Source organism: Octopus sinensis, linkage group LG3 (assembly GCF_006345805.1).
Source record: "Octopus sinensis linkage group LG3, ASM634580v1, whole genome shotgun sequence".
NCBI lineage: Eukaryota > Metazoa > Mollusca > Cephalopoda > Octopoda > Octopodidae > Octopus > Octopus sinensis.
In genome coordinates, this window is record NC_042999.1 from 100,762,191 (window position 1) to 100,786,165 (window position 23,975).

Here is a 23,975-nt window from a genome sequence, read left to right on the forward strand (position 1 = left end):
CTAAACCAGCACCGTCACCAAGGACCTAACATTTACTGCAGATGTGAATACCGAGTTTTGTGTTTAGTGTGAGATACCTCACCCCATAGGTAGATAGTTGCTCTTTAGTTCTGATTGACAAACTATATAGATGGAAAATCCTTATATGAAAGACTCAGTTTCTATATGTATGTATATTTTGAATGTGGGCATAAAGAGGCTCAGGTTTATCACTGGATACGCAGTAAAAATTCCAAAATCAAATCAATTGTGGGTCTCCCCTTATTGGAAAAATTTATGAGAAAGCTCTCTAATATATAATCTGAGGCTGAGAATAGTAACCAGCCTTCTTACTGTTGCTTGTCATTGGTTATTCAATTGTGAGTACTGAGAGAATGACATACATATTGTACAAATGAATGCCGCTGTAATTCAATAATAAACCAATGTATCATCACAGGACGGCTATCATCTGACAAGATGAAGCAATTACCATACACACACTAACACACATACACATGTACACACAATAAAGTCATTTTGACTGTCAGTCAAACACTTATGAAGGGAATGTTCTGCAGTGCAAGATGTAAGATATAAAATTATTATTATTATTATTATTATTATTACTATTAATAATAATTCTTTCTACTCTAGGCACAAGGCCTGAAATTTTGAAGGAAGGGATAGTTGGTTACACTGATCCTAGTGCTTAACTGGTACTTATTTTATAGTCCCTGAAGCGATGAAAGGCAAACTTGACCGTGGCAGGAATTGAGCTTAAAATATAATGAGTTGAAAGAAATGCAACTAAGTATTTTGTTCAGCATGATAACAAATCTGCCAGTTCGCTGCCTTAATAATAATAATAATAATAATAATAATAATAATAATGATAATAATAATGGTTTCAAATTTTGCCACAAGGGTAGCAATTTTGGGGTAGGGAATGAGTTGATTACATCGACACCAGGGTTCAACTGGTACTTATTTTACTGATCCCAAAAGGATGAAAGGCAATGTCAATCTTGGCGGAATTTGAACTCAGAATGTAGCAATAGGCAAAATACTGCTAAGCATTTTGCCTGGTGTGCTAACGATTCTGCTAGCTCACCATCTTAATAATAATAATAATAATAATAATAATAATAATATATATATATGGTCGACTACTTCACCCAGCTTTCAGAGAGAGTAAGTATTGGGTCAAATTGTTCCAGTCACAAACCATATTCTACATGTTGACTCGATTTGCCTTGACATTGGAACCAAACTCTGGTTTCGAGTAATGCCTGATACTGTGTAACAGACTATGCCATAAGTTCATCATGCACCAGTTATTCACTATCAAGTGAAGTGGACATCTGAAATATACTCTTCTTTATACATACACAGACACTTGTATTATCGTGAATATATTGCATGCACACAAACACATAAATTTATATACATTTTATATTATATACACTTATCCACAAATATATCTCTGTAACAATTTATCATACGTACATGCACACAGTCACTCATATGTAAACATACAGGAATATATATATATTTACACATACACACACACATATGTATGTATATATGTTCAATTTAGAACTTTTTTTATTGAGAATTTCCCATATTTCCTTTAAGTTCCTTTTTATTTGGTTTGGAGCAACAACTCACCTAAATCCATTGGTCTAAGATTCCAAGACCTTCACAATTTTATCTTTAAATGAAATTGTTGTAATAGCATACAGTCCATGCTTTCTGTGGTAACTCACAAATGGTGTTAGGAACAATTTTACAAGTGATAAAATTTTATAATATATTGGATTTAAAATTATGTAGCAGTAAGTATTGGCATATTCCATGATGTGCGTGCACATGCATGTGTGTGTTTTTGTTTCTGTGTGTGGTTATGTATGATTAATTTAGGCTTATATTTGATTATTAGTAAAGATGAGATATTTGATTAATGTCTCATATTATGCCATGCTGATGATTTCTAAAAAGAAATACTGCTTTACACTGACAAAAAAATTTTAAGTTAGCAACAATAAAATGAAGTATGTATATTTTATGCATCTTTTTCTTTATTCTTTAAGCTCAAATTCAGACTTCTAATCCCGCTAAATATTATGAAGAAATGATAACCCCCCACCCCTTGTATTAACTATCTATTAGGGAACTTCACATGTTTTTCGATAATTAATATTTTTGTGGAATTCTGTATCAAATTATTGTGTTGTTAACTAGTGTTTTTCTCACCAGTTTTGTGTGCTCTACTAGTGCATCTGATGTGCACTTTGAGTAATAAAATTTGCAACTTTCATGTTTACATTGAACTATGCATATTACAGTGATTGTCTGAAGTACATTCTGTTGTTTGTTAGGTTCTGGTATTATTGTAATATATTCTGACAATGATTTGGTGGTTAGGTTTGGTACACTTTAAAACCAGAATACATTTGATTCTTATAGCATGTGGCTTGTGTATTTTTAGTGATTATTGCATCTGTTGTAGTGTGATTGAATTTGTTTCTGTATTGGTCTATGACCAGGTCTACTGATCCATTACGATACTCATTATATAAGGCCTGTCTTAGATATAAGATTTCATTATTTAAGACTTTTATTAGTGGATAAAAATTGAAATGTTCTAGCTATTGTGCATATATAAGCATTTGTTAGCTTTTTGTATGTATGTAAACTGTGATATATGTTATTTCCTATTGCTATGTTTATATTAGGATTGGGTTGGTATTAAGGTCTGAATTTCTGTTGGAGGTATCTTAGAATGTAAATGTAATAGAAAAATACGAACCTAAATTATACACACAGATATATCACACATTACATATATATATACCATGATATGAACTCTACCAGGATTTATCTTTGTATGAGTTTAATTCTTGCATTGAGGGCTTTATCAATCATAAAATTATTTCCGAGGCTGTTTGCAATTTACTGCAAAATGCATAGACTACATGCTTCAACAAGTTTAATATGAAAATGAAATTGTGAAGGTTTCAAAACATAATCCCAATGGACTTAGGAACATAACCATTTAAAATCAAACATGAGCATAAATGTGTTGTAATTATATATTTGAATGAAAAGCCTGTCTCTGTACAAGTATTATAGGTGACATAAGTATCAGAGATGCTTTGCCCCAAGCAGAAACTGAAGAGGTTACTTAAATGATGATGATACCATCTCTTGATGGTAACTAAAGTAAACCACATTGTTGGGAATTCTTCTCATCTTCAGCAGGTATTGCAGGGTCATGAGCTTTTCTTCATTTAAATTGAGCTAAAGGAGCAACCCAATATCAACAAAACAAGACAATGTATTTCTGTTAACAGGAGTTAAGACAAAGAAATTACAGATAAATGTAGGTATCTATATATCTATTATTTTTCTTCAAAGCCATATATCATTAAAAATACCTGGATATAGAAAGCAACTTTTTCAGTCTCTCCCTCTTTGCTTTTGTGTTTTAACAATGAAAGTATGTTACATTTTTCAGAGTTACAAATAAAATATATACATCTACCTACATTATTGCTACTTGAAGTTTCCCAACATTCACTGTCATTCAGGTTGCCACAAGCTGGGTGTATAGTATTTAAATTGATACTAAATTGTTTACATTTGTCTCTAGGATACTTGAATGACTGCATGTTTAGAGGAAACTCTGAGAAGCAATGAATTGATCATCAGTGTCTCCTAATATAATAACAAGTGCTACAAACATTCATTTGTATTCAAAATGTATATATATATACACACACACACAGCTATTTATATGTATTTGTATCTGGCTATCCATATACATACATACATATATATAAATACAAACACAATATATACACAAACATATCTATATATACAGACATATATATGCACACACACACACACACACATATATATATATGTTTATATATGCATGTGTGTGTCTGTGTAAGTGTACACACATGTATATACACATATGCATACATACATGTATATGTACATATATGCATGTGTACGCATATAAAACATAAAAACAAAAATTATGAACATACCATGTATGTGTATGTGTGTGTGTGTGTGTGTGTGTGTGTGTGTGCGCATGCACACACTGATGAATGTGAAAGTTTGTAAGATGGTAAACACATACACTTTAGTTTATGTTACATACATACCTCCATGGTCACATGCATACTTAAACATGCAATACATATGGACAAGCAGGCATACATATATTCAAACCTATTATACATTTGGATATAACAAGTAAATATCACAAGAAATCATTTGACTGACTTGTGTATAACATTGAATGTATATCTATGAACTAATATTCAACATTTTCTCCCTTGTGTATTATTCAACTTTGTACTACGTAATTTGTACCACAATTTAAAAGAAGAGGTATTCTTATACTTATACCACAAACACACATTATTTCCCCTTTCTTTCTCTCAATCTCAAAATATACATACACAAAATTACATATATATTGGGAATGTCTGTGTAGTTAAGATGTATATATATATGTATATATGTATACATATATATGTGTATATATATATGAAAGTATATGCAATGTGTATGAGCAATAAAACATTATTTTATAGGTGACGTTTAAAAGGCACTGAAAAGCAATAGATATGGTCACATTGAAAGCAAAATATTTATTATTATTATTATAATATTTTTAGCATGTCATGCATGTAGAAACATCCCCAAATCCATATATACATACATATTTATATATATATATAACATACATATATACTACATAATATATATATATATATATATATATATATACACACATATACATGTTATATTTTTACTAATATTTAGCAAAAGCAACAGAGTGACTCAGCAGATGAGGGTTTCGTGCATAAGTATGTTTGATAAGTGCTAATGCATGAAACTCTCGGACCATGAGTCAGTCTGTTGCTTCTGCTAAATATTAACAAAAATATACATATATTTATATTTTGCTTCACCATACCTATATATATATATATATATATATATAATGTATGTATGTATGTATGTATGTATGTATGCATGCATGCATAGCTGACAATGCAGTTTATACATAAAATACTTCCTTATAGACAAGATCACATACTCTCAATTAGATCTACATCAAATTCATTTTGTCTGAATGGGGATGAATATACACACATTCACACACATTTAAATATAGACATTTTAAAGAACACTATGCTTTGCATACTAGCAGAGAACAGATAAATGTATTTAATACACACATACATATACATAAAACATGTGTACACACAGACACACACACACACGTTTGTATGTCTGTGCAGTGCATGTGTGTGTGAGTGTGTGCATGTGTATATATATATGTGTATATATATGTATGTGTATATATATATATATATATATGTATATATATATACATATATATATATATATATGTATATATATATATGTATATATGTATATATATATGTATGTGTGTGAATGTGTGCATGTATATATATATATAAATATACGTACATTTGTGTGTATATGTATATTATAAATGCATTAATCAAATATATATAATTTATAGATATACAAAAAAAACTTAAATGCAAGTAAACACACATAAACATACACACAAATATGCATATACATGCATAAATATACAAAACAAAATTATCTTGCCTATATATGTTTATATATGTGTGTATGTGTGTGCATATATATATAGAAACAAACATATATATGTATACTTATATGTGGACATTTACATTACATACACTTTTTATACATATATACATACATATATATATATGTATGTGTGTATATATATGTATCTATACACATGTGCGTGCATGTGTGTGTGTGTGTGTGTATGTGTGAGTGTGTGTGTATCTATGAACATACACAAATACATGGATGCAGAAATGCAAAAAATCAACCCAGCCCAAACCACATGCCCTTTCTCTCATACACACACGCATACACACAAATAAATACACACACTTTCATATATGCATATACATAGAAGCATAAAAGTTATTTCTACTGGCAGGAATAGTATATATATATATATAGATAGATATATATAAATACAGTCGTCCTTTTTTATTATTCATTTATTAAAATTTTTTTTCTTTTTTTTTGTTTTCCTTTAATTATCAGAACTGCTAGGAAATAAATCAATATATGGATGACTGATTTGTTTGGAACAGATGATAAATCATGGATGATGCAGAAATACAGATGAAAATTAACATAAAAAAAAAATAATAATTAAAAAAAATCAATCGTAAAATGAATGAAATGAAATGAATGAAAAAATAGCCATGGAAAATATAAATAAAAATATAATAATTGAATAAATAATCTTATAAATATTACAGAATTTCTGGAAAAAAAAAATGACTTTCATTTTCTTTCTTTTGTTCGGTTTTTGTTGTTGCTGTGTTTGTAATAAAACATTTCAAATTTCTTTCATGTTGTCATATATTCTTCTTTAATCTCTCTCTCATATTTTATTGTTTTTTTTTTTTATTTTTAAACTTTGAAGGAATTCTATCTAATCATTCACAGATTAAATCTGGAGATCGGAAAGTAAAAATGCACATTATTTATTATTATCATCATCATAAATATCATCACAGTAGTAGTAGTAGTAGTAGTAGTAGTAGTAGTAGTAACAGCAGCAGCAGTACCAGCAGCGGCAATAGTAGTAGTAGTCGTATTAGTAGTAGTAGTAGTAGTAGTAGTGGCAGCAGCAGAACAACTGTTGCAACTGCTAATACTATTTCCTTAATTTCCATTCCTAGAATTTTCCCCCATTCTTACAAATGTTCAATGTACACACTCAAGCAAAGGATTGACATGCTAGACTTCCTTTATTCCTATAAAACAAAAGGTCAGGAAACTGTGAGGAGCATATTCATGTATGTGTGTGCACACATGTGCGCATGTGTGTGCATTTATGCGTAAATGCATAGACATATGCACACACACACATATTCTAAATCATTTATTTTATATTCATATTTTCCGTCAGCATGGGTCTTCTACGGTAGTCATGCTCCCTCCTTCCCTCTCTCCCTTCACAGACACATACATAAATATATATACACGTGTGTGTATGTATGTGTGTGTGTGTGTGTGTGCAGGTTTAGTACAATAGGAGAAAGAAAATCCTATATATGAATATATGTATTTCTATTATTTTACCATTTTATTATTTGATAAGTGATATGCACCAAACTCACAGTCTTTCAGTTACTTTTATAACATTCTACTAGTTGATGACAAAGGAACTGTATTAGCCTACAGCTGTTTCTACTCTAAGATGCAGTGGACTCATAGTTGGGTACCTTATAGCTTCATTGGAGCCTCACACACACAGATAATATATAAAGTAAATGAAAGGAATGGAAGAAGTAGTTATGTGTTACACATGTTTTGGAAATGCATAGAGCCTGTATTATGTAACGTTTAAAAATGATATCACAACATGAGCAAAGTTCACCAAAAGATGAGGTGTATGGTAGAAATATGTAACAGCTTTAATGTTATGTAATACAGATACCATGCATTTCTGAAACATGTCTATTGCATAACTGCTTCTTTTGTTCCTTTCATTCACTTATTCAGTTATTGCATACTAAGCAGCATAAGCTACTTTTGTACTGGAGTTGTGTAATATGTCATTTTATCAGGATTACTTTATAATTTTGGTATGGGATGAAATATATTTTGTATTTGGATTAATAAACTTTATTGATTGATAATCATTTCCTTCATATTTTCATTACAAGCCTGTATATGCTATGTATGTATATACATTAACAAGGTGAAAAGGGTGAGCAATTAACTATATAATGTAAAAGAACAAATTGCTTGCTCCATTTTCCTTATTAATATTTATTTGATATTTACAGATTTCAGATATATCATCAGCAAAACTATCCAGTTCTGGTTTATATTTTATATCTGATAGCCAGTACCTGTGGATGGGCTTAATAAAGCAAACTCCAAGGTTAAAACTCAAATGGAATCTACACACACACACACATATAATAAAGATAAAACTAAATGCTAATATTTTTGAATGTATTTAATACATGTGTTTCAATTAATCATGTAAGAGAGTTCTTACAACATATCCTTTTTAGTCAAAATGGATCCCTTAATACATATATATTTATATTCATATTTTCCGTCAGCATGGGTCTTCTACGGTAGTCATGCTCCCTCCTTCCCTCTCTCCCTTCACAGACACATACATAAATATATATACACGTGTGTGTATGTATGTGTGTGTGTGTGTGTGTGCAGGTTTAGTACAATAGGAGAAAGAAAATCCTATATATGAATATATGTATTTCTATTATTTTACCATTTTATTATTTGATAAGTGATATGCACCAAACTCACAGTCTTTCAGTTACTTTTATAACATTCTACTAGTTGATGACAAAGGAACTGTATTAGCCTACAGCTGTTTCTACTCTAAGATGCAGTGGACTCATAGTTGGGTACCTTATAGCTTCATTGGAGCCTCACACACACAGATAAATATATAAAGTAAATGAAAGGAATGGAAGAAGTAGTTATGTGTTACACATGTTTTGGAAATGCATAGAGCCTGTATTATGTAACGTTTAAAAATGATATCACAACATGAGCAAAGTTCACCAAAAGATGAGGTGTATGGTAGAAATATGTAACAGCTTTAATGTTATGTAATACAGATACCATGCATTTCTGAAACATGTCTATTGCATAACTGCTTCTTTTGTTCCTTTCATTCACTTATTCAGTTATTGCATACTAAGCAGCATAAGCTACTTTTGTACTGGAGTTGTGTAATATGTCATTTTATCAGGATTACTTTATAATTTTGGTATGGGATGAAATATATTTTGTATTTGGATTAATAAACTTTATTGATTGATAATCATTTCCTTCATATTTTCATTACAAGCCTGTATATGCTATGTATGTATATACATTAACAAGGTGAAAAGGGTGAGCAATTAACTATATAATGTAAAAGAACAAATTGCTTGCTCCATTTTCCTTATTAATATTTATTTGATATTTACAGATTTCAGATATATCATCAGCAAAACTATCCAGTTCTGGTTTATATTTTATATCTGATAGCCAGTACCTGTGGATGGGCTTAATAAAGCAAACTCCAAGGTTAAAACTCAAATGGAATCTACACACACACACACATATAATAAAGATAAAACTAAATGCTAATATTTTTGAATGTATTTAATACATGTGTTTCAATTAATCATGTAAGAGAGTTCTTACAACATATCCTTTTTAGTCAAAATGGATCCCTTAATACATATATATTTATATTTCATATACATGATAATAGATGCATTATCTATTTTGGTATTGTGTTTAATTTTTTAATTATCTTTTTAAATCATATTTTCAGGTTTTGTGAATGGGTTTTGTAGAAACAGAAATGTTCTATAAATGGATAGTTGTATGCTTTCAAGAAATTTCTTTTAAAATATCATCTTAATCCTATTGTGTATGTATGTAGCTAAATAAATAACAATTGAAGTAACTATTGTAGAATTGAAGCTTTTAGGACTGCTATGCTATAGATGTAGTATTTGAATCCTTATAAATCTAATTAAATTAATTATAAATCGACTAGAATGATTGAATTTATCAATATATTTATCAATTTAAGGTGCAAGCATGCTGAATAATTAGTATACCAGGTAAAATGCTTAGCTGCATTTTATCTGTCTTTATGTTCCAAGTTCTAATCTCACCAATTTCTACTGTGCATTTCATACTCTTGGGGTTGATAAAATAAGTACCAGTTGAGCACTGGGTTTGATGTAATAGCCTTACCCTCTCCCTCAAACTTGCTGGCCTTGTGCCAAAATTTGAAACCAATATACTATCAATTTCATAAAATACTATTAGCTCCAAATTAGTTAAATGTTTGAATTTTCCAAATAACATTCTTGTGCTGAATTATCATTCTATAAACATATTCTGGTGTGAGCATTGAATAGATCAGATAGAACAGTTATTAATGTTGATTCCAATGTTGATACAGGTATCCAATTTGTTGTATTTTTAATAAAGTACATTGTCTTTGAAAATAATGAAGAATATAGAGAAATTTAGTAACTGACTTTGGTGTCTGGAATGTTATTTGAGAAAAGGTCCTTACTGAAAATTATAATGGCAGGTTTTAATTTAAATATAAACACCTTAAAAGAGTAAGTTTTGTATTATAGAACCAAGAGCAGTCTCAGATAAGATTTTCTTTGTGTCCAGTTGTTAGTTGATGTTCATCAGCTCTGATCAAGCAGAAACGATCATAGAAAAGTTACTAATTAAATATTTAGAAATTAATCTTCTAAGTTTCCAAAAGTTTCATGCTTTTGACCAAGATGAGAGGAAACCAGATAACCAGAGAAGAGGTACATTTTTCTTATTGTTGTTGTCAATGCTAACATCAGGTCAGTCCTGATTAAGCAAACATATGGCCATCCTGTCTTTTCCATGTGTATAGGAGAACTCAGGGTCACATTTTCTTTTCTAAGATGGTGGGATATGATTGAGGGAGATTTGGTTGCTATTTCTAGCATCCCAAATAACAAATAAGACATTTTATACAGATATGTATATAAGTACACACACACATATATATATTACCTAGCTTAGGTATGTTTTATGATAGTGATCTGCATGTTACAGAAACTAACTTACACACACAAGCATGTATGCATGCATGTGTGTACGTGTGTGCATATGAGTTCACTTCACAGCCACATGATTCTAGGTTCAATCCCACTTTACAGCACCTTGAGTAAGTGTCCTGCACAGCAAAAACCAAAATCGATCAATGCTTTATGACTGAAATTTGATAGATGGAAACTGTATGGAAGCCTGTCAAATATGTATGTATGCATGCATGTAGATATATAAACAGATAAGTATGTGTTGAATATATTGGTGAAAATTCCTTGTGATATTTAAACCTGTAAGATGGGAGGTAATTCTTTAAAAAGGATGTAACTTAGATGCCCTTAGAGATAAATAAAACGAGTATCTATCTAAAAACTGTGGACTGATAGTATAGACTAAAAATCCTTGAAGAGGTGGTAGTCTCTTAGCGTGGCTGCAGTCCAATGACTAAAGTCAGTAAAAGGATAAACGAATCTATAAATTCTTCTGAAATATCATACTTTGTAGTTTTGTTTATTACGTAAAATACTGTGAAAGATTAGAAAATATTCCTTCTGAGTTTGAGGTGTTATGTTTGAACTGAACCAATATATTTAGTGTACTTGTCATAAAGTATATGACCAACAGACTTATGGCCAGACAGTCAGAGCAGAGTCATTCTGGTCATTTACAACTTACAGCCTATTCACTGATAAGCACTGGAGATATTGCTAAAATAACTTGAGTAGCATATGGTTTAGTGGATTGGATGAAATTCTTACAAATATATGGCCTTGTTTGTTTGAGTATTATTATTATTATTATTGTTATTATTTTGTCAATGAACTAATAATAATAATAATGATGATAAAAGCAGGAAAATATTTTCATTTTCAATCTGAATAATCAGGACAGAATCTATTTTAAGATTTGAAGATAGAACAAATATTACTTTTGCCTCTCTTTCTTTTTTTTTTTAGTCAAAACATTTGAAATTATTTTAGCTATTTTGTTATATTGGAATTCGATTTAAATGTCCTGCAAATTTGTGCTTTATATCTACAGTAGAATCATATTGATAAGACTTGTCAGAGATTAGTTACTGTCCACATCAAACATAAACTTCAATAGAAACAGTAGTAGGCCAGTGCAGAAATAGGTTTACCAATGTCTGATATGTTTAACTTCTAATTCCTCAAACAGCTCACAAAATAAATAAATGAATGAATGAATGAATAAATAAATAAATGAGTGATTCAATGAATGAGCGAATAAATAAATATATAAATAAATAAATATATAAATAAATAAATAAGAACTGTCCAAACTCTCATCCTTCTCCATTTGCCACTTATGTAATTTTAAATAAATACATAAGTAGTCAGCCAGCAAATTCTATTTTTAGATTTAGTTTTGCTTTTTTTTTTCCTTCCTCTTTTCATTCAGATTCATATTCTTTTAAAGAGCTAATATGTCTGGAGATGCTTGCTATGAATAAAAAGGAAATGAAAAATAAAATGAAAGAAAAATGTATCACAAAAAAGAATATAAGAACTTGACGAAAAATACCACCTGCTTCACACTAATGTCATTGTAATATCTCATCAGTCTAAAACACTTACTCTTTTCTTCCAGTTTTTCACAGACAACATTATTTGAACAGTCATAAAGGTTTGTTGAGATTACATTTATGTTTTTGGATTTACAATTTACTTTTTTATTAGTTTTCATCAGTGAACACTGTCATTAAGCAAAGCTAACTCTCCATTATCCATTGTGGCTAAGTGGTCTGGAGAGATAAGACCAATTAACACAGGCAGTAATTAATTATATAGCAGGGAAGCTGCTTGGTCAGTTGAACATGGTTCCACAGTATATGTATACGCATGGGGTTGTGTATGTGTGTGCTTTGTTAAGTTGTTGTGCGTGCATCAGACAAAGTTACTTGAGTCTCTGAGTAACATTCGCCAAAGCTACGGCAAAAGCCTGCAAGGCAGTGAAGGGATATTGAAAATCCAAGGTATATGCATTGCTGTCAATTCTTCCAAACTGCATTACCTGATGACAAAAACAAAAACGAAAAAGTTAAAGAAAACATCATTAATAAATTGCTTTAAATGAATAAAAAAATTTCAAAGATGAAGACATGTAACAGGCATATTTGCTACTTCAAAGACAGTCTAACTCTTACTTTATCAAGAAGAGATATATGCTATTACACTTGTTTATGACAGTAAAGAACTGGCTCAGGAAAACACAAGCACTTTCACACACACACATATATATATATACACATAATGCATTTTTAGTTTGCTGTGCATGAATTATTTTTCAGTGCTGTCACTGAATCACAGAAAATTTATATAATTTCAAAGAGAATTAATTGACATATTTTATAGTTGTTCACTGTAAAATGGTTGGTGTTAGGAATGACACCAAACTGTAGAAAACCTGACAAAGCAGACACTACAGATCAGCACAGCCCTCAGGTTAGCTGAATCTAATTCAACATGTCCTATTCATGCCAGAATGGAACGATGATGTTAAATGATGATGATGATGATGATGATAATGATGGTGGTGGTGATGATGATGAATGCATACAAAAGATGTCAGGGGCACTCTGCATTAAGTTGTTACAGCTGTTTAGCTCTAGTTCAGCCCTGATTGAACCGGCCTTTGATCAAAAGCATTCTGGCCATGATCATGCATTGTTCTTTCTCTTTATGATGCTTGATTGAGATAGGAGTAAAATTTAGCCACTTTTTTTCGGAAGGTTGAGCAAATGCATAGTTTCCCCTCAATGACTCATGTTCAACAAGTATAATTAGTACCAACAACTACTAGTTAACTATAACTAGTCATTCAGTTGTTTTCATCTAATCCACATAAACTCCATCACGCACAAACAATTCCACAGACTATAAATAAATTAATTCTGTTAACCAAACGCAAGCTAAGATGATTCATACATAATAATGTTTGGATTTTTCAAGTTATCCTTCTTTATAATACTTTATATTCAAAGATTCTTATACTGGTATTTGCCTTGTATGTTTACAAGTTTTCTTAATGAGTAACAAATGAATTTCATTTAACATCTTCCACCTTCCATAAGATTTTTATCATGAAGGTTGCTTACGTCAACTAATCAATTTATATACAACCCAAGTGATCAATCATAACAAAATATTGCTTTGATTGTAGATCGCATGCTTAATCTATTGTAGCAAACTAACTTACTCAAATGTCAGTCTTCTAGAAATATCCCTGCTTAGTTTGTAAACTTGCTGCCATTCTGTCTGCATAGAATTTAGTTCTAATGCACTTTTATTGTTACACACACAAGTTAGTTATCTGTTTCTTATTAGATTGCTCAAGTCCAGCTTACAAAACAAATATCTTACTTCTAAACATTTTCTTTTTTCAGCAAATGCAACACATTCAATGTTAGTTAACCATTGAAATAATTCTTTAATTACATCATCATCATCATCATTTTAATTGTTGGGATAGCCATGGTTTCAAAGAAAGCATAAAATGTAGGGGCATCTGAATATGGAATGTTAGATCTGATGATAGCATGAATACCTGTCATCAGGCATCTACCATACTTTGAACATCTTGCTTCCCTGGACATGGACACATTAAAGCTCTGACTTGGTCAATACTTCAAAGATTATCATCTTTCCAATAACAACCTTGAGCACATTTTTGAACTCCATATGTCTAACACTTGTGGACATGCTTACAAAATCAAAAAACAAAACATCTATGACTTTTTGAAAAATCTTTTCACACTCAGAATTGCTGAAGCATGGAATAAACTAGTTGTTGGGACATGACAGCTTTCAAAACTTCCATGCTTCCTGAAATTCACCAACAGTACACATGATGCAAAATTGTTTTTTAAAGTTGTAGTACACCTGAGCACTGTATACAACAATTTCCTTGTTATTATTATTATTATTATTATTATTATTATCATAATAATAATAATAATAATAATAATAATAATAATAATAATAATAATAATAATAATAATAATAATAATAATAATAATAATATATTATTATTATTATTATTATGTTAGCTCATTGATAGAGCTGTTTAGTAGCATACAGTTCTAAGTTCACTTCCATGGACTGATGTTGAAATTTAGGTTGTTATTGAACATCTACAGAACATGAATAGCTAAACTGATAAGATACATGTCAACCAGCCAAAAGGTCAGAATTTCGCATCCTATAACTGGTTTCTATGACAGAGATACTTAATTCTCAGCAATGAGTCTCCACTTAATCTCAAGAAAAGCCATGGGCAGTACATATATTGATGGCTTTCACTGCTGGATTCAATTTTCATGAGTGAAAAATTACTTGGAAATGATAATGATCCAATCCAGGAAGGAATATATCTCACATCTGACTGCAGGAAACTAACCACAAGAAATGACCTTATGACTCATTGGGATTCAGAAAGGATTACTTCCCAAGTATCTAACTGAAAAGTTTCTTGTAATGTGTAGGTCTGCTTCATCAGAAATGATCAGCATCAACTAACAACTATATGTATTTATAGAAAATTTTATTCAAGCTTTGAGCATACTTCAAGCTTTCAGGCTGGTTTGGACAGGTTGACAGAAGCTGACCAGCTGAAGGGTTGTTCAGGCTCCATGTCTGTTTTGGCATGGTTTCTATAGCTGGCTGCCCTTCCTAATATCAATTCCTTTACAGAGTGTATTGGGTGCTTTTAAGCAGGTACTATTTATGTGGCACCAACACTTACAAATCTTCACAATTAGGGATGCTCAGCTGGAGAGGATTGTAAGGGATGAGTCTGTACACAAAGGCAACTATGCTTTTACTTAGCTTGACATGTCTTTTCAAGTACAGCAAATCACCAGGAGTCTCAGTCCCCTATCATCCCCTCTGTGAGTCCCAACATTTGTAGATCCTTTCTCACCACTTAGTCTCATATCTTCCTGGGTCTACCCCTTCCACAGGTTCCCTCTACAATTAGAGATCAGCACCTTCTCTTGAATTTCATTTCTCACGTGTCAAGAACTGGCACAAAGTGGAAAGTAAAGTTCAATATAAATAATGTATACACTATACTTGAAACTTCCTAATTCTTCACTGACTCTTGGTAAATTTATCAAAGAACTTCTTGGTTAGTGAAGATTAATTATTGTTTCTTGTTATATGGTAGTGGAAGCATTAAATTGCATAAACAGTAAAATACATGTGAGCTATGAGAGTGATTGGTTAGTGATGGGATCAACTGATGCATGCAGATGAGACTACTGCACAGGTGTAACCTGTGATGTGAATATACACTGAATACCAAAGGAAAAAATGTTGTGTGCAAGCAAATAGTGTAGGTTATCAGATACAGTAAACAACTTGTAATATTTTTCAAAGGGTTCATCATGGAGAATGAGGGGTTAGCTCAAGTGATGCTTGAAAAGCTGTTATTGTTAAACCAACTACAGTGCTAGGTTTAATTATGAAGTTTATTTAACATTTTCCATTTTACCATTTTCAATACTGCAAACATTTGGCAGGGTACACTGCCTTGACCAAAAGTCCCAGTGACATTGGGGGAGGGGGCTATAGAATTGTGTATTTTAGAAGGGTGGACTACTCATTCAAAGCTCAGACTTTTCTGAAGAAGAGAGATATTCTCTACAATGTACTAATGAAAGACTTGTCAATTTTAGACTTGTCAATTTTACAATGTTACTGCTGTTTACAGTGGTAAACTGTATTTCCAAGCGGAACTTAATGAGTACTAAGTGAACTAAACCATTAAGGGTTAAGAGCCTTGATCACAGACACTGCATCTTGATGATGATAAAAGACAAACTGTCAATCTTTTAGTTGGTTGTCAGTACTAGAGCTATCTCAATATTTAGAGTATATCAATATTACTAGAAATATTTCTAATTTTGAAACCCAGTGGATGTATTCCACTGAATTTAGATAAATAATCCTTCAAACAGACGGTCAGTAGCGACTCCTGCTGGGTTCGGCTACTCTGCATTGATAAAGGGCAAATACCCTGAAACATGTCTGCAGATGCCTGACCAGCAAAGGGAAGCGGCTGACCTTCCCTGTTCGAAGGTTATAATGGACACAGGTTTGTGTGTCATATAGCTAGCTAGAGGTGATGGCCTCTTGGAGCTAATCAACGGCAGCTTTCATCCTATATTTATGGACTGCCATATTAGCTTGGCGATAACTATTAATATCCAGTACCGCTGCCATAGTCTCCTTTAGAGAGACTTAGAAATAATAATATTTCTAATATTACTAGAGCTATCTCAATATTTAGAGCATATAAATATTAGAACATTCCTTTCAGTGCCCCAATAAAAATACATTCTTAAAATAGTTGTTCTTTTTATTTTACTTTAAAACAACAGCATCAAAAATAAAATCAGTAATGATAATTCTCTTCTACATAGGAGTACAATGTTAAAGATGAAAATAGTAACAGTGGAGTTTATGCCTCTACCAAAGGTATTTGGATTGGGCACAAAGTAAAGCTTACCCCTCCATTTTGGTACAACAATAACAGTGATAATAATAAATTACAAAAACAAAAGATATCAGTTCTCTCACCTGACGTCCTCTAAACTCAATTTGAAAATTTTTGGCTGATTCCTGTGTCACACGCCCTCCGAAGTCTAACTGATACACTTGACTACCTTCATTCCATAACGGTGCTTTATTGTACATAACAAACTGACGTCCTGCACAAACAGTACTGGAACCCATGCGTCGAGGTTCACCCCGACGTCGTGCTTTTCGAATCTGAAACAAACAAAAATAAAAATTATATCCTGATTTGTATGATACTGCCTTGAGTTCCAATGTCTGACAATCATGATTTCTTAAAGATTTTAGATTTGGGGAGGTTGTGTGTGTGTGTATGGTGGGGGTGGAGTAAGAAAATGAGAAGCTGTGATGTTAACACCTTTTTTTTCAAAAGTATTAGTACTGCAAAAAAAAAAAGAGAAAAATAAATCAAATTGGAAACTCAAACTTATAGTATTTATAGGGAACTTATAATTAAATTATGCATGGCAGCTACTACAGAATACAAGATTGAGTGTGAAGTATAAAAATTTAGATTTTAATAGTTACACTATGCATTTTCACCTCCTCCCCCTCCTCATTATCAACATCAGCAACAACATTATTAGTTTATTTTTTCCTTACTGACAATCTTACAATAATTTACTGTTGTTCAAAGTCTAATATTCATAAACCATTTTGACAACAACAAAAGTTAGTGAAGCTACCAGTTGAATTGTCAACCATATTGGAGACTAAATACATTTGATCAATGCATTTTAAATTACCCATTTTCTGAACCCTGCCTACTCAGGGTAAATTTTTCTCAATAATTCAAGATTCTTTTCTTTTAATAAACTAAAGTGTAGGATCCAAAGAAAGTAGCGATAGTATGTTTTGGCAATTAGTCAGTATAAACTCAATAGCTCCCAAATAGTGGGCTTTGAGAAACTCATGCACTGCATGGGATATCTAGGTATGTTGTGAATTTTAAAAGTATTTGAAAAATGTGACATTCATAATTTTATCAGATTTGTGCGTATTTTATATACCTGTTGGTTTTCTATATATATTCTTTTAAAGCTGTTAACCTTAAAACCCCTTAAGCTTAAATCTTAAAAAAACAACAAACAACAAAAAAACATGCTTTTTTAAAACTTCCTACTCAAAATATGTCAGAAACTGATTGTTTGATCTCCAATGCACCATAATGTCAAAAGGATTAAGAATCACTGATATAGACAGTTCAAAAGATGAACAAATTAGTTTATGGCAAGGAAGAGGAAAGGTTTAATGAAGGGTTTTGTCCAAAGCCTTTAAACTTGACTTTTTACTCAAGGAAAATGAATATGTTCTTCTTTTGTTTTATATGACCTTTAGCTCTCCTACCCACCATTCCTTGAAATTACTGCCGGTATAACTAACAGAATAGTTCTATGTATAACTATTTATTTAGTAGCAACAGCTGAGGGGTTAAGAAATTTGCACTGTAGGCAGCCGGTTGGAAATTTGATCCCACTGTATTTCCTTAACTCTTTAGCATTCAGATTATTCTGTTAAATGTAATGCTTGTTTATTCACATTGCTTTCAATTAATCCTAAATTATCTTGTAGCTTCAAGATTCTGATGATGTGGTAGTTTATTTATAGAATGACATTGTAGGGTAGGTGTGAGGGATGAGATTTAACCAGTTTGAGGATAAAGCACTTAGAATATTTTGACCAGATATGGCTAGTTTAAATGTCTTCGACAGTACAGGCTAATCAATACTCTGAGAGAGAAATTTGATAGATAGAAATTGTACAGAAGTCCATCATGTACGTGTGTGAGTGTGTATTGTTGTTGTTTAATCCTAAGTCAGCCCTGATCAAACACACCTATGATCAAAAGCCATTCATTGTGATTATCCTATGTGTTTTTATATCTTAGACAATGTTATCTGATGTGTCAGTCCAATAAAATGATTGGGTGTGACTCGAAGGAAATTAGACTGCTATTTCTGAAGCAAGAGCACTTATGCAGAGGTTGACTGTTGTATCTGTGTTTGTCTGTAACTATGTGAGACGGTGCATCAATTTGCACACTACACACCAAAATGATAAAACTTAATCATTTGATAAGCAGATCAATGACACAAGTATCAGACTCAAATATATTACTGACATTGATACTGTGAACTAATTGCTCTAAAAGATAGTACAGTGGCATGGTTGTGATTCAGTAGCTTAAAATAGTTAATTAAATATAGTTGATTGAGGAATGTGACTTAATATCATTAGTACTGACAATCATTGGTACAATGACATTAGCTAAGAATATAGGACTCTGCATATAATAAATCTTTGAGTTCAATCTCAGCCCCAGCATAAAGATGAAATGCATTTGTTTTACATGTTTTTCTATACTGGTACAAAGAGGTACTTAATTGAGGCAGTATTATTAAAACTGGAAGGCAGCGAGCTGACAGAAACAGGTGAAATGCTTAGCAGTATTTCATCTGTCTTTACATTCTGAGTTCAAATTCTACTGAGGTTGACTTTGCCTTTTATCCTTTCAGGGTCGATAAATTAAGTACCAGTTGCATACTGGGGTCGATTAGGACCCTTCCTCCAAAATTTTGGGCCTTGTGCCTAGAGTAGAAAAGATTATTACAACTGGAAGGTGGTGAGCTGGCAGAAACAGCATGTCAGGCGAAATGCTTAGCAGTATTTCATCTGTCTTTATGGTCTGAGTATTTTATAGAATAAAGATGGCTGAAAGAAGCAAACAAAAGCACAATGACTTGAGTGAGAGTTTCCATCTGTTCTTATACTTACAATAGGGAAGTAAGTGTAGTTTTGAGCATTTAGTTACTGAATCACAAGTTAGGGGTAAAAAATGAAGTAGGATAGAAAATTAAGCTTCCCAATATTCTATAAAACTACAATAGTAATTTTATCTTTATTTTACTTTTTATATCACTATTGGTGAAGAATAGCATCATAGGGTAATGGTTTTTAACAGATTAATGCATTTCTGGTAGCAACTGTAAAAAAGTAGTGTCTTTAACATGATGCAGAACAAGCACAACAATGAACTTTATTCAAAAAGCACTAATTTTTCAGTTTCTTCAGCAATCTATAAAATATTTTGCTGATATACATTGCTGGAAAATACCCCACCTATACTTTAATTTATTATTAAAACTGAAGCTGAGAGTCACTGTAACCTTTACAGTACCTCTACCAAGTGTCCTCTACTATAGCATAGCCTCAGTTTGACCCAAGCTTTGAGAGAATTCCTTGAGCAAGATATTTTATTTCATATTGCTCCAGTTCACTCAGCTGTAGAAATGAGTTATGATGTCACTAGTGGCAAGCTGTATTGACCTTTGCTTTCCCTTTGGATAACAACAGTAGTGTGGAGAGGGGACGTTGGTATGCATAGGTGACTGCCAGTCTTCCATAAACAACCTTGTTACCCTCAGAGGGTAACTTTTTAGGTGCAATACCATGGTCACTCATGATTGATGGGGTTTTTTATCCTTTATCCATTTATACACACACACACATATCTTTGTATTTTGTACATGGCTGATGTCTACTAATGCGCTCATAAAAGCTCCTAAGCAACTGGTTGCTGGCTACCGTATATTATTCCCAACATGTAAAGTTAATTGTATGGGATTGTTATGTATACGGTACTCTATGTAATGCCATACACACTCAACTGAATGCAACTCACAATTTTATCTCCTCCCTCATCTTTTTCTTTCTCTTTCCCACCTTCCATGTCCACCGGCAATGATATGTAAACAACAAACAACACTATCCCTATCAAAGTTCTTACCTCTAACAATTCATCCATCTATCTAATAGTCTGCAAGAATTCACAAGCACCACCCATTAATCCAACAGAACTTTTTGATTGGTGTAGAATGATTAACATGCTGAAGTCTAAACAAGAAATCCAATGAAAACTAATGCAAAAAGTGCCTGAAGAACTATGCATGTCAAATTAATGGGCTCCCATAGGGTCCATGGATATTATAAATAATATTTAATAATATCCTATGAATATGGTGAAGTGGTCCCATAAAAATACATGTAATGTCGAAACATATGTAGCAATGCATTAATAAATATATAAAATCTCCATCCATGAAGTATATATACACACACACACACACACACACACACACACACACACACACACATATATATATATATATATATATATATATATATATAGGTATGTATGTATACATACATAAATACACACACACATTTAATGTCTACTTCACTTACAAAGCTTGGATCAAACTAAAGTTTTACTACAATAGAAGACATTTGCTAGAGGTGCTGTGCAGTAGGATCAAACCTGCAATCTTGTGGTTGTAAAGCAAACTTTTTTTTACCATGCACAGCCATCCATTTTAACTAAAGTTATAGCTATCATGAAAGATTAAGAGCTAATCTTTATCTCTACTGTTTGACCCTTTAGCATTCATATCACTTTGTTAAATGTATTGCTTACTTATTGACATTGTTTTTAGTTAATCATGCATTATCTTGTAGCTTTGAGATTTCAATGATGTGATTGTTTATCTTAAAAATAATATTGTAGGGTAGGTGTGAGAGGCTGGATATGGCTAGTTTGAACATAAAATGGGTAGAATATTTTGGCCAGGTATAGCCAGTTTAAATTCTAAATGGTTAATCACATCAGTCCTGAACTATTTTCAAATGTATTTCAGCCATGGCTATCTTGTGAAGGTACATAACCCAGTGGTGGTTTGAAAGTTGGGCTCACAATCATGAGGTAGTGAGTTCAATTCCTGGACTGGGCTGTGTGTTGTGTTCTTGAGCAAGACATTTTATTTCGCATTGCTCCAGTTCACTCAGCTGTAGAAATGAGTTGTGATGTCACTGGTGCCAAGCTGTATTGGCTTTTGCCTTTCCCTTGGATAATGTCAGTGGCATGAAGAGAGGAGACTGATATGCATGGGCAACTGCTGGCCATCCATAAACAACCTTGCCCAGACTTGTGCCTTGGAGGGTAACTTTCTAGGTACAATCCCATGATCATTCATGACTGAAAGAGGTCTTTACCCTTTTATCTCACTGAGTTTTTCATGCAGTTTGCAACTAAGTGCAAAATGTGCTCTTTATAAAAGACACTAAGATGTTGCTTGAAAAGAGATTTAGCTGTTATTTTTCAGAGGGTCAAATGCTTGCATAAAGTCACCTTTTCTTGGTTCATTATTGCTTCTGCTTTGGTATAGTGTATAAAAAAGATTCATCAATAGTAAAAGCATAACTGAAGTTACACATTAGGACCAAAGCAACACATTAACTAGTTTAGTGAATAGTTTTAATTCTGTCTTATTTTTTTCTTGTGTTGATTGCATAGATAAAATTTATATCAGATATATTTGATTCAAAGACTTGTTATATAATCCCAGAACTCAAGAAATGTAAAAGATGTAAGAATGAAACTCAAATCAACTTCTCACTTCTTACCAGTTACATTCCTAACATTTTCTTTTATTGGTACCAAAACTGACGAAGTTGTCATTATCACTGTCTCAACAGTCTTGTAATGGACTCAACATCATCTATAAATATCTATTTTTATTAGAGTGAAATAGCAGAATCTGAGGAAACTTATGATTGTCTATGCTGGCAAATAGTAAGTACAAAAAGTTGGCAAAGTGAAATAAAATACTTTGTAGTGATAAAGGGAAGAAATCTAACATTCCAGGCAGAACATGCTTTATTATAGAAGTAAAATGTGGGAGATGAGGACGTTCTATTAGTAGTGATGGAAGCCATTATCTGAACTTTTAACCTCGTCCTTTGTTTTGTCATGTAAAGCACATCTTCTATCACAGTGTGCTGTGAACTATTGATTGATGCATTGTACTACTTTTTTGAGCTCATACTTCCAATGATTCACCAATGCAATATAACAAAAGAAAATATTAAATAATGTATGTCACTAGATAAAGAATGATAATAAAAACTAGGGAAAAAATAAAAGAGGCGATGCTTTTATTATTTTATATTTTTCATTTTTTTTTTAGTTAAGAAAAAAAAAAAGGAAATTATCTTCAAACTGGAAAATCTGAGAAGTATGTTTTGTAAAAGAGTGAATTCTACTGACTCAGTAGATGTATTAAACCAGGTAACAGATTAAGTTGACTATCCAAAGAAAAAAGGAAAAGAAAAAAGACAACAGACTTCTATTAAGTTTCAGCTCACCAGATTTCATTCATAAGGTTTTGGTTAAACTTAGGTTATGATAGAATGATAGTATACACTTGCCCAAGGTGGTGTGTAGTAGTATTGAACCCAAACCATGTAGTGTCACAGTAAGTGTCTTAAATGTACAGTATTAGTTGAGAATTTAATCAGTAAACTTAGATCTGAGTTCAGCAATAATGTGGTTTATGTTAATGAGAGAATTGTTGCACCCTATAATTCTCATTGTAAATAACTTTCAATAATCCTTGATACTGCTCCTATGTGAAGAACATAAAAAAACTGAAGGCTTTGATGGGCTCTAAGGATTCTTTATGTTTGAACAACATTATTCCACACAAACAATTGTAATATCTGGCAGTTATTGGAGAATAATTGACACATGAATAATTCTCCCCCCCCCTCTCTCTCTCTCTGTGGAAGACAATCTTTCAATCAAATTACAGAAACAATGTTCCCCATTGGCTTTCAGAATTGCTGATA

At 32.0% G+C, this 23,975-nt stretch overlaps 1 protein-coding gene and 1 long non-coding RNA gene across 5 annotated transcripts in view; both read right to left on the reverse strand.

Annotated features, from left to right (window-relative positions):
• Positions 1-1,792: 1,792 nt before the first annotated feature.
• Positions 1,793-8,148, reverse strand: LOC118762527. Its single transcript, XR_004998283.1, has 2 exons — positions 6,962-8,148; positions 1,793-3,770 (listed from the first exon to the last, which is right to left on the reverse strand). It is a non-coding gene; the product is annotated as an uncharacterized LOC118762527 (long non-coding RNA).
• Positions 8,149-8,168: 20 nt separating this feature from the next.
• LOC115209811 (tubby-related protein 4-like) overlaps positions 8,169-23,975 on the reverse strand; it is a 646,703-nt gene continuing 630,896 nt past the window's right edge. For all 4 annotated transcript variants that reach the window (XM_029778367.2, XM_029778365.2, XM_029778366.2 and 1 more), the window contains 2 exons: positions 17,295-17,486; positions 8,169-12,726 (listed from right to left, as the gene is read on the reverse strand). In XM_029778367.2, the coding sequence (XP_029634227.1) occupies positions 12,610-12,726; positions 17,295-17,486 (309 nt within the window). In that variant the 3' untranslated portion in view covers positions 8,169-12,609. The remainder of the gene's footprint in view (positions 12,727-17,294; positions 17,487-23,975) is intronic.